A 12,107-nucleotide genomic window follows, 5' to 3' on the forward strand; every position below is an offset into this window, starting at 1 on the left:
CCCCCCCCCCCCATGGCTCTGCTCGGCCTCCTGGGACTCCACACTGTTCTCATTTGCGAGATCTTCTGGGCCAGGAGTCTTGCACAGATGCTCATCAGAACACCTGTTTTCTGCACTCTCACCCCTGGCTCTTGAGTGAAACCGCCACTGCACGGGCGGGCCTCTGACTTGTAGCCTCCGCTGTGATCGCCTCACCTTCGATGTTTACGGTCGGCTCCCACGCGCCTCTGCACTTGACTTCTCCACAGCCTGCTGCTCTGCTCACTTCTCAGTTTTGACTTTTCCCACCTATAATTTTCTCTTGCGAGACAATTACTTGACTACTTGTGGCATTTCATTTCCTGTGAACTCCTCCAGGATTGAGTGAGCTAGTCAGTCTTGCTTTTCTATTTACCACCATGACTTGGAAGGGAATCATTCATGCGATTCCCTCCTTCCCAGCCCCCACCCCCTATCGTGGCCGTCATTAATCTCATTTGGCGGACGAAGAGTCCGAGGCTCAGAGAAAGCTGGGTAACTGGCCCAGAATTCCAACATCTTACTCTACCGGCCAGACCCCACTCCTCTCCTAGAGCTCGGGGACACTCCTGACCCATTTCTGACACCGCTCCTACGGGCCCGCATCACCGCAGCCTTGCCTGCCATCAGGGGCAACCGCGGGCTGGACTGTGGCCGGGTACCCATCCATCTCCGAACAAACAGAGCGTATCACATTCCTTCTTACACTCTGACTGCATCCACCCTCCTGACTCGTTTTGCTTCTGAATCCAGTTGGAAATTGGCTCTTCCTGCTCGTGAAATTCCCCACAGATTTATTTGTTCTAGTTAATTTCATAAATCTTTCTTCCGACTGTCAGTCAGAGTCACCCACACTTACGGAAAGCCTCGTGTGTCGGCTGAGGAGGGATCCAGCACAGGGAAGGGAAATAACTGATAAACACATTTGCAGAGCAACACGATGACAAGTGCAAAGGCAAATAGCACAAGCTGAGAACCAAGGCGTCTGAGGGAGTGTTGAGGAAAGAAACGAAGGAGCAGTTTCATCAGCGAGGCCCACTTCCCTGGGGAGAGGCTGAGCCCGGGGTGACGGCGGGGAGGGGCACTGCTGGACAGAGACAGTGACGCCTGCAAAGGCATGACGCAAGGTCACCTGTGATCTCCTAATCGCCAAGTCCAAGGGCTTTTTCTCAGTTCTCATGCTCCTTGACGTCCCTGAAGGATGAGTCGGCCTAAAGCAGCCCCCTCCTTCCCCGTGGCCCTGGTGTCCTCGCATGGGTCTGGTTCTCCCACCTCCTGCCCTCTGAAACGTGGGCACTCCTGTGGGACTGTCCTCTGCCCTCTGCTCGCAGTTGCTCTGTCCTGTTTACTCTCTTTCCCCTGTCACCTCTCGGGTCAGGATCTCTCTCCACACTTTGTATCTCCGACAACCTATGGATGTTTCTGCTACAATGCTGGGCCTTCACCCGATCTGTTTGTCCACAGCCAGGCTTGTGTCGCACCCCCAGGTCCCAAGTGGTCTTGCTCATCCATCTCACTGGTTCTGTTCACATCACCATTGGCCCCTGCCTCCCAGCTGTACCCAGTCACCTCTGACCACGTCTCCCCGCCTCCTCCCATGCCCTTCGCTCTCTCCTCGCCCCTGATGTCCTTTGCTGGGTCTCAAGCCTGCGTGGCCTTTGTTGTCATTGCTGACACTGCTGACGCTGCCTTGCGATGCAGGAGCAAGGACTCTGCAAACATGCATCCCCTTTGCCAGGGGCTTCCTGTCCGGCTCTGCCACTGCGAGTTCTAGAGAAAGACTGGCGGCTGGGAGAGGGGATGGGCTTTCCCCTTTCCCACCTGCCTGCTGTGTCTCTTAGCAGTACCCTGGCAATGGCCTTCAACCCAGCAGTAGGTAGTAACTTCTCTCCAGTTTGTTTGGGGTTTTTTGTACTCCCAGACCAGCCTTATTACTCCCCCTCAGAGATGCCAGCATTGGGGGGCAGTGCCCCCTTCTCAGAGATCTGCATCTTGACTCCCCAGGGCCCTCCTAAGCTTCTGATGTCCCTTCGTCCTTCCAGGCCTCCAGTACCTGTCTGGCGGACATCCGCATGGAATCTCACCGGTGCGGTGCCTAATGTAGCTTCTGCTTTTTTGCCTGGACCCCGATTCTGTAGCACTGGTAACAAGAGTGGCCTCAAAACCCAGACCCTTAGGATGGTCCAGAATGGATCTGGTCATGTCTTGCCTGAACACGGGGTCCAGCTCCCTACCAGTGGGGAATGGGACCTAGCGATCCGTAGCATCGCGTGGTGGGTCACTGAATTCTTGAGGTCCCATCCCAGCAGAGCTGTGCCCCCTCCTCGGGAATCTGGATCCCAGCTCTGTGGGGCTCTTCCTCAGGCCTCTGACAACCCAACCTCTATCTACCACTGTGTCATCTCAATGTTTTCTTCTTGCTTTTCCATTTCTCCAACCCCCGTTGAACCAATTCCGTATAATAAAATGCCTAATGCATTTTCTGTTTTCTTCGCCGGGTCTTGCCTGAAGGGCTCCCCACCTGTCCCTCTGTGCTTTTCATTTTTCTTTGTTCTACCCACCCTGTCGGGACTTATAGATGGACCTTTCCGAGATAGTGTTTGATCCTGTCACGCTCTCATGAAGAAGATTCCTTCTACTGTGTACCCCTCTCTACTGTCAACCCCGAATCCACCTCCAATTCGCTCTCCAACTATTAGTCCCTTATGTCGAATCTGGCCCTACACTCCTACTCTCTTGATCTCTGAGAATCCCTCAAGGGCAACTTCCTTCCAGGTCTCCCCGCTCAAGTCCAAAGGCTCTGCCTGGCGAGGCTCCGTGGGTCCTTCTGCCACAGCCTCTGAAGGCCGTCCCTCCCTCTTGCCTTTACCTGTGAGGCTCACCGCTGGTAGCATGAGCCTTGATGTCAGAGCCACCTTCTGGCAAGGCACTATTATCATCCCAACTGCCATCAGGGGGCAGTACATAGTATTTAGGGCACACACCCCAGCTCCCCACTTACTAGCTATGTGACCTTGGGTCCTCAGTCTCCCTCTGGGCCTCAGCTGCCGCTTCTGCAAAATGGGAATAATAGCACCTATCTCGTAGAATTGTTAGGAGGATTTAATGAGCTAATATGTGCAGCACCTGATATTTCTGAAGTTATATTTAAGTGATTGTTAAGGAAATAAAACAGATAAATGCCAAGAGTGTAGTCCCTCCTCGTCTGAGCGAGAACAACTGGTAGCTATGCCTCGAGGTAGTTCTCCAGTATCTGGCACGCAAAGGGCATTCGATTCGTGTTTGTTGGGTTATAAATTATTCTGCACATCTCAGCACTGCCACGAGTGTGGGGGCTGGCCTGGTTCATCCCTGTATTCCCACTGTACCTTGCATGGTCACTCACACATAGCAGGTGCTCAGTAAATATCTATTGAATGAATGAGCACTTGAATTGAATATCAGGTCCCTCAGTGACCAGTTATAAGAGAGAAACAAGGACAGATAAACTCAATTTAAATAGCAGGCCTGGGAAGAGAAAGAAAAAATAAAACCAGTGAGGGGGGTGTATGCGGTGTGGAAAACGAGAATTTGGTGGGTGGTGGTGGTGAGACCCGATTCATTATACTGAGCTCTTTTTGGTTTCTGGAAACTTCTAAGAGGAAATGCCCTCAAGGCCCTGAAAGGAGGCTGTAGTCGAGGACTAGACCGGATTTCAACAATCACTTACTCAGGCAGTAGCTGAAATCAGGTGAAACAGTGCCTGAGAGAGTGGGTGTAAAGAGGGCAAAGAGTCTAGACTTGAGGCTTGAGAACAGTAGAGCTGAGGGCTAAAAACAAAGCCCTGGAACTCAGATCATCTGGGTCTGGATGCCAGCTCTGCTGCAGCCAGCTGTGTGATCCAGGGCAAGCGTCTTAACCTCTCTGGGCCTAAGGTGCCCCATCTGTAAATGAGGATGACAGTAATACCGGTCCCACAGAGTTCTTGTGAGGATTCACTGAGATACCTGTGTTTAGGGTTCTTGTACAGTGTCGGCACATAGAAGGTGGTCAGTAAGTCCCATGATGGGAGTTGAATTAAAAAAGAAATAAGAGATAGAGCAGTTAGAGAAGCCCACATAAAAAAAATGTACATCTTCAGAAAATAAAAACGTTCTCACCTCATCTGCAAGGAAACTGAGGCTCAGAGAAGTCTGTGTCCAAGATGACACAGCCAATCAGAGAAACAGCCAGAATTACTTTTGTTACACAACACTGCCTCCCCTGGTGGTCTGGAAACTAGAGACCTCTCTCGGGAACCATTATTTTTTTGCTCCGGTATGATCTGAGTTACTATTGTCAGTCATCTTTCTGGGTGACTCTTTTATTTGCAAATTAGAAAAGCCATTAAAAATACCATCAATGTCAGTCTGGAAGAGAGGAGTCCAAAACGGCATCTCTTTTCCTCTATATAGCTTCTTACCATTTCTTTCCTGAGCTGGGCAGGGAACTCTGGAGAGATCGTGGGGTTCGACGGTAACACAAGTGAAGAGTTTTGGTGTTGGGCAGGTCTGGGGACTGGAATCCTGCCTATGACTTTCCTTCGCTGGGGGTGGGGGTGGGGTGACCTTGGGCAAGAGCCCTGACCTCTCAGTGCCTCAGTAAGAGCAGAGTAATACAGCACTTACCCCAGTGTGCTACGGTGAGGGGACTGAGTGAAGTACCCGTGCCTGGCAGGCACTTAAGGCTCAGTAAAGTACATCTGTGTTCAGGGGCCCCAGGTCAAAATCCAGGCAAATATTTTCCTAAATGAGCAGACACACAAAGGGAACACCACAAATGTGGACGCCACGTTGTCATTCATTCCACACATAGTTATTGAGTATCTCTTGGGTTCCAGATAATGTTCAGGATGCTTGAGACATAGGAGTCAACAAAACGAAGATTCCTGCCTTTGGGGGATTCAACATTCATGTCCTCCTGAGTGTGAGGCGGCACAGAAAGTCTGGCTCTTAAACACAACACGCAAGGGCCTGTTGCAAACTCTGGTCAACTGTATATTACTCTCTCCAATCCCTGTTATCAGAATGGGTGGGGTCAGGGAAAAAAAATCCCACAAGTAAAGACTTGTGGGATACAGCACATGGTTTAGATGAAACACTTAAACACATAAGGTGTGTTTAGCCTGATTTTTTTTTTTTTTTTTTTTACCGTCTACTCCTCCTGAACACAGCTCAAGAACTGGCGAAGGTGGTCTCAGAGTGTGACAGAGTGGGGAAAATAGCTGGAGCTACAGATTGTGCTCTGGAAGATAATTCTCTCCACCTAATGGAATTTACTCTATTAGTAATTACATTAACTCGCTTTTGGAAGAGAAAAACAGAGAAAGAGGGTAGGCAATTTAGGTGAACAAAAGCTCTCAATAACTTACGAAGTCTCTGGACTCCGGAGACTGTAAATTTCAAACTCACCTGCCAGGATGCATTTGGCCGCCAGCTTCACCATGGTAACCAACCACCTCCGCGGACCAGACTGGGGAAGAGCGGCTGCTAGAGGCGTTGGGTGCCCTGCCTGGGAAGGGAGGTGGGGAAGGGAGATGCTCAAGGGGCCTGTGGCCGCGGTGTGGACAGGGACAACAGGGCCCGGACCTCTGGGCTGGGCTGGGCTGGGCTGGGGGCGGCTATCGGGCGCTAGGGTTGGAGCAGGGGCGCGGAGGAGCGCCAGATGGGGCTCAGCTCAATGCCTCAGAAGGCGGCCTCGGAGGTGCGAGAGGCGCGACGCGGCTCCCGTTCCCAGCCCAGCCCCGGCAGTGGGGACCAGCAAATGCAACCTGCAGCCTGCAACCCCAACCCAAACACAGAGCCAGAGGCGCTCCCGCTCACCCACCGCCCGCCTGCCCCGCCTCCTCCTCCTCCTCGCTGACCCACGATTGGCTGCCAACAAAAGCTCCCACCCCGAAGGGTCTCGGAGGCCAGTGGGAGGAGGGGGCGGGGCTAGCAGCCCTCCCCTGACGGACAATTCTTAGTGGTATTTGCTCCTCAAGCTCATCCCGCTTGACGAATGGTTACAGGAGATGTCAATCATTACCACTCCCGCCCTGCGCCGCCGGAAAGTTAGCGGAAATAGAGCGCCAAATTCCGTAGCCAGAAGCGGTGATAAAAGAAGCTTTCTGATTGGCCAGAGGTTGGCTTGGACCATCTGCAGGAGGAAGGGGGAATCGCCGCTTCCCCCCGCCCTTCCGGAAGTGAGTTCGTCCACGAGGGGCAGGTCGGGCGCGCGGGAGTTTGCAGCGGCGCCTGCGCAGTAACGAGGCCGCAGCTGCCCAAGCGGAGCTGTGAGCAGGTTAGACTTCATAGAGGTTCTTGTCGCTCCAGTTCACGGGTACCTGCGAGCAAGGCTGTGTGATGCATCAAGAAATCCGGTTCTTGCCCCACATCCCGCAGGGAAGTCCGATTTTTAAAAGCCCAACGATATTCTGCGCTGTAAAATCTGAAATTTGAACGTGTGTATAGTAATGTCTGTGAACAAGAGGGAGAGAGCAAGTAAACTTGGCGAGCGTTGCTCTTGGGGATGTGAAGTCCTACTTTCCGCTGAGCCCACTTCCTCGCCTGTACAATGGAGAACGTGTGACCCCCCCTACTGAATGAAAGCGGGCCTCCCTCGCCTTGCGCGTTGCTCAGGGAGGCTGCACCCACCTCCGCAGACTTCCCGGGGAGGCCCCTCTTGCTGGGCGGTCAAGAAACCAGGCTGAAATCACTGCCGACTTCCCTCACCCCGAACCTCTTCGCTCATCTTTGAAGATGGGCCCCCAGAATCCGCCTCTGGGGTTGTCCTGAGGAGTAGAAGAGGGGAAGGACGTAGGGGCCCCGGGGCACAGTAGGTGCTCGACCGTGATTGTCGCATGGATGAAAGAGAAGAAATTTATCTGGACAGATTTGGCTCATCACCATCACGGTGATGACATCATGGCCAGATGCGCCCCCGCGGTCATTCCTGCTGGCCCCCCTGGGGTGGCTGGCGCTGAGAGGAAAAGGCGGCCGCTGGCCGAAGGTGCCTGTGCCCGGGATTCCCATCGCCAACCGCTCTGTCACCAGGCACTTCTCTCGGCTGCTCTGTGACTTAGTGTGGCCGCCAGCCACATGCGGGGCAGTGAACACGCGCACTCTCATCAAATTGCTATGGAGTTTTCAGTCCCCAATCTGGACTAAAACAATGCAAGGTGCCTGGAATTTTCTTTCCTTAGGAATCAATCCTGGTATTATTGTTGAGGCCTCTGTGTCTCTCCTTCCTTCCTTTTACCTGCTTTCCTTTTTTTGAAGACATCGTGCACAGCTGTCTCAGGCACCTCAGGCCTCGGTGAGTCAGAATGCCTCTGCCTGGTCTTCCTGCTTACCCCTCCAGGCTGTCCTGTTCATCGTCACCCCGTTAATCCCTTAGAGGAACCCTTGAGTGAGTCACCCTCCGGAGGCAGCTGCATGGAGCTGAGACACTGAGATACAACTGGGGGGGGGGGGTAACGGCGCCCCCCTCACAGGCTGTTGTCCTCTGCACCACTTCTACTCTCCCTGTCGTTGTTGCCACTCTGTGATTTGGGTCAGCACGACTGTAAGAGCATTTTGGATTTTTCTGTGTATAGTGAATTCTACCCTGCTTACCAGGGGCCTTCTATATATTCTTGATGACTAATGACAGCTGCCTGACCGTCCCTGGGTTTAAAGAGGTCAGAGAGTTTTGGAGCCATGAAGGCCCTTGAGAAATTCTAGTCTAACCCCTCCCTGAGCAGCAGTAGTGGTGAGACTGGTGTGTGTTGAGCACATACTGAATGCTGGCCTCATTCTGAGCACTGCAAAGCCTTAAGAAATTTAGTCTTCATGTTCATGTGTGATAGTCACTGTACCTCTGTGAGGCTTGTATCATCCCTGTTTGATAGATGGGGAAACTGAGGCCCAAATGAGGAAAAGCCTAACGCCCAGAGTCTCAAAGCTAGTGAATGGTGGAACTAGGGATTGAACACAAGGAGAATGTCAAGCCCTGTGGCATCGACAGGAGCCTGTCCTGCCTCCACTGCCTCTCACCCTTCCTCCCATCCTAGAGGGGAAATTTATTGAGTTCCTTGTAGTAATAGGTCCTGTCGATTGAGCCTCATATGCCAGGCATGCGCTGAACACTTCACATCCTCTCTCTTGTTGGCTGCAACGACTCTGAGAAATGGAAACGGTCATTACTTCCGCTCAACAGGCAAGAATCTGAGGTCCGTGGGCAGCCCAAGGTCCTGCGACATGCCAGCCGGAGTCAGAACGGACCTCAGGTCGTGCTCTTGGGACTGATGTCTCTTTCCATTTCCCAGTGCGGTCTTCCCAGTGTCCTTAATAAGCTTTCCTTGAGTGCCTGCCCTAGGCCAGGCCCTGGGCTGGTGACCGGGGCTACGAAGTGAGGGTGACAGAGGCCCAGGCGGCTCTGTCAGACTGTGGCCCTGTGGGAGGGCTGGCCGTTGTTGCAGGCCTGTTTTCTAGAGGAGGCAGGAATCTGGATTTTGTGTGAAATCCCCTGACTCTCAAATGAGCTGCGCCTGCCTGTGGTAAGTGTTGAGTGGGCAAGGATTTTTGCACGAAGAAAAAATACTCTTTGCTGTGGTTCCCGGACCAGCAACATCAGCCCCACACAGGGACTTGTTGGAAATGATCTTTCCCAGGCCAACTGAACACTGGGGGTAGGAACCATAGTGTGTTTTCATAAGCCTTTTTGGTGATTTTGTTGCATGCTATTATTTGAGAACCTCTGCTCTTAGGTCATTCTGGGACCCACGTTTATCCATTTTCTCTGTTTTACTGTTTCTCAAATTTCCCAAGACCCTTCCTACCTCAGGGCCTTTGCACTTACTGTTCTCAACATGGCTGCATGACTCTTTCCCTCAAACCTTCAGATCTTTGTTCAGATGTCATCTCTTTGCAGAGGCCCTCCCAAGCATCCAATTTAAAGAATCAACCCCAATCTGTCGGTCTCAATCTCTTTGCCTTATTTTACTTTCTTCATAGCACTCCCCACTACCTGATATTATATCCTATACTTATTTATTTGTATAGTATGTCTCCCTCCACTAGGAGATAAGCTTCACAAGAATAGGGGGCTTGGTCTCTTTTCTCCTCCCAAGATCTCAAACGGTGCCCAGCCTGGTAAGATCCTTGGTAAATATTATTAAATGAAGGAAGGCGTCTTGGAGAGTTTATCTTTCTGGTCATTCATTCATTCTGCAAGTACTGATTCTTTTTTTTTTTTTTTAAAGATTTTATTTATTTATTCAACAGAGATAGAGACAGCCAGTGAGAGAGGGAACACAAGCAGGGGGAGTGGGAGAGGAAGAAGCAGGCTCATAGCAGAGGAGCCTGATGTGGGGCTCGATCCCATAACGCCAGGATCACGCCCTGAGCTGAAGGCAGGCGCTTAACCGCTGTGCCACCCAGGCGCCCCATCAAGTACTGATTCTTGAGTAACCAATTCTCGTGCAGGCAACAGGCTTGTCGGCCATGGCCATTCAGATGGGGACAGCCTGAGGCCTGGGTCCTCTGCTGCTTCCCACCCTCTCGTATGCCAGCTCCAGATTGGTGGAACCTCCAGAGCCTACAGATCCATAGGTTCCGTGGCATTGGAGGGGTTAAATAGCGCTGCTCCCCAAAGCCAGGGACTGGGCTGTTTGGGCTGATTTGGAAGCAAGGGCTTTGGGTGAGGCAGCTGCTGACAAGTTGCTCCCAGGGACTGTTCCATCATCCCAGGGTTGAATGCTTCCCGACAGCCCTGACAAACAGCGTGCGTCTGAGCTGCGGCCTGGTGCCAGGACATCCGCGATATTCCACGCACGTGCCCGGGCCGATCGTGCCCCCTGCGTGGCTCAGGTCCCTCCGCCGTTGCTCCAGGGGGTTCTCTCCTTTGCTTGGGCCGCTCCTCAGAGCCCCCGTCGCTTGTAGAGTGTTGTATTAGCAGGACTGTTGGATGCAAAACAACCCCATTTGGTGAATAAGAGGCTTTAGGGGAAATGAGTGGGGGAAACCTCTTGAGAGTTATTCAGCATGAATCCTTGAGAAGAATACCTTTCTACAATAAAGCAGATTTGTTCTAATGCCCTCATGTCAGGGGGCAATGCAAAAGAGAGGACTAGTAGATTTGGGGGACTTTTATGTATTTTGATGAGGGCTTCTTCACCTTGGCACCATTGGCATTTTGGGATTGGATAATCCACTGTTGTGGGGGGCTATGCTCGGCATTATAGGCGGTGTGGCGGCATCTTTGGCCTCTACCCACTAGATGCTAGACTCATCTCCCTTGTTGTGACAACCAAAAATGCCTCCAGATATGGCCAGATGTCCCCAGGCGGCCCAAATCATCCATGGATGAGGCCCACTGGTGTGTGAACTCGATGAGTAAGGAGGATTGATTTTAAAATTGAAATGTGCAAGGGCCTGGACTCAGACTTGTTCGGGTTTGAATGCTGCTTTGCTTCTTGAGTTCTGTTTTGTCATCCCTGCTGCTGTGGGTGCCACAAGAATCCGCCGGGTTAACACACAGAAGGGGTCTAGAACAGCGCCTGACAAGTCATAGGACTCACTTAACACCAGCCCTTCCTAACAGCGATCGGGATGCTGATAAATCCGCTTAGGGGGATCTATAATGCAGCCTTGGCGTCTGTTTTACAATCCCCTGTGATGCCCCCTGTCGCCTCTGCCTCCTGGTGCGTTGCCTTCTCGTGGTAATGACCTTTGCTGTTCGTTTCTTCACTGTCCACGTGGGCCTGGTTGTTTATGCCTCCACTGATGCGGTGTTTGGTGGTGGCCATTCGATGAAAGGGCAGAGGAAATGTGACGGACTCACCTTCTGTGCGCCTGGAATGCAAAGCGGAGCCTTGAGCGGTGGCCTCCGGAGTGCTCGCAGACTGCGATGTCCTGACTCCGTCAGCAGGGGGCAGCAACAGCTGGGAAAATGCCTGTTGCTGGAGGGAGCCAAGGGATGCATTAACCGAGGCATGTATTTAAGTGGAGCAAATCATCCCTCCAGAGCCACCCGCGGCCTCCTTTCACAGCCCGTGATAGCTCATCTGTGGGGGCCAAGAGCTGCTTTTCTAGAACATTCTACATTTAGCATCTCTGTCCATTTCCAGATGGCTCCGTCTGAACCCAGGGCAAATTCTGCTAGGGGCAAAGTTAAGCTGGTTCCTGTTGCTCCCTGTGCCTTTCCCCCTCTGCTCACTCCAGCCCATCCTGCCCACTTGTCTGAGTGACACAGTGCCTTTTCTAGGGCATCCCGTGGGGCTGCACCCCACGCTCAGGTCCCGTCTTACTGCGTTCCCCACCTCCCCCGCACAAAAACAGCATTCCAGAATCTCATTCTCTTACAGTTTCCCTGAATTCACTCTGGACCCCTTCCACTGCATTTCCCCCGCAGCAGCCAGGGACATCTTAACAATTTTGAATAGACCGTCTCTTTTCTAGGTTTAAAATGTAAAAGGTGGGGGGTGCCTGGGTGGCTCAGTCGTTAAGCGTCTGCCTTCGGCTCAGGGCGTGATCCTGGCGTTCTGGGATCGAGCCCCGCATCAGGCTCCTCTGCTGGGAGCCTGCTTCTTCCTCTCCCACTCCCCCTGCTTGTGTTCCCTCTCTCACTGGCTGTCTCTTTCTTTCAAATAAATAAATAAAATCTTTAAAAAATAATAAAATAAATAAATGAATAAATAAATAAAATGTAAAAGTGGAAGAGAATGGTACAGAGAACATTGCCTCCTGGCTGTGACCACAGGCCCGCAGTTCCCAGCCCCAGGGGCCACCACTCTGAACAGTTTCTCTGCATCTTTCAGGTATTTTATGTACCTGGCAGCAAATTCACGTGAACATTTTCATCCTTCCCCTCCTCCTTCCCCTGTGAAGAGAAGCTGTCACACACACACTCTCCTGCACTTTGCTGTTTCTAACAATATGCCATGTCAGCACCCAAAATGCCCGTCATTCTTTTTTTTTTTTTTATGCTTGTGCTGAGAGTGGTCTTTCTAAATCTTGTCATATTTCTACTGCAACCCCCTCAAAGACTTCCTACTGCTTTCCCCAAAGACCTGTTAAGCCTAGGTGAGCAGGTCTTCGCCTAGCTCCCTT

The 12,107-nt window shown here is 52.0% G+C and overlaps 1 protein-coding gene across 2 annotated transcripts in view; it reads right to left on the reverse strand.

The window, feature by feature from the left end:
- The window catches only part of IFT27 (intraflagellar transport 27), an 18,176-nt gene extending 12,286 nt beyond the window's left edge, over positions 1-5,890 (reverse strand). The window contains exon 1 of one of the 2 annotated variants that reach the window (XM_008705590.2): positions 5,448-5,890. In XM_008705590.2, coding sequence (XP_008703812.1) covers positions 5,448-5,481 — 34 coding nt within the window. In that variant the 5' untranslated portion in view covers positions 5,482-5,890. The remainder of the gene's footprint in view (positions 1-5,447) is intronic. The other variant, XM_008705591.2, reaches the window with a different exon arrangement.
- Positions 5,891-12,107: the final 6,217 nt, after the last annotated feature.

This window comes from Ursus maritimus, unplaced genomic scaffold, assembly GCF_017311325.1.
Source record: "Ursus maritimus isolate PB19 unplaced genomic scaffold, ASM1731132v1 scaffold_21, whole genome shotgun sequence".
In the NCBI taxonomy this organism is placed as follows: Eukaryota; Metazoa; Chordata; class Mammalia; order Carnivora; family Ursidae; genus Ursus; species Ursus maritimus.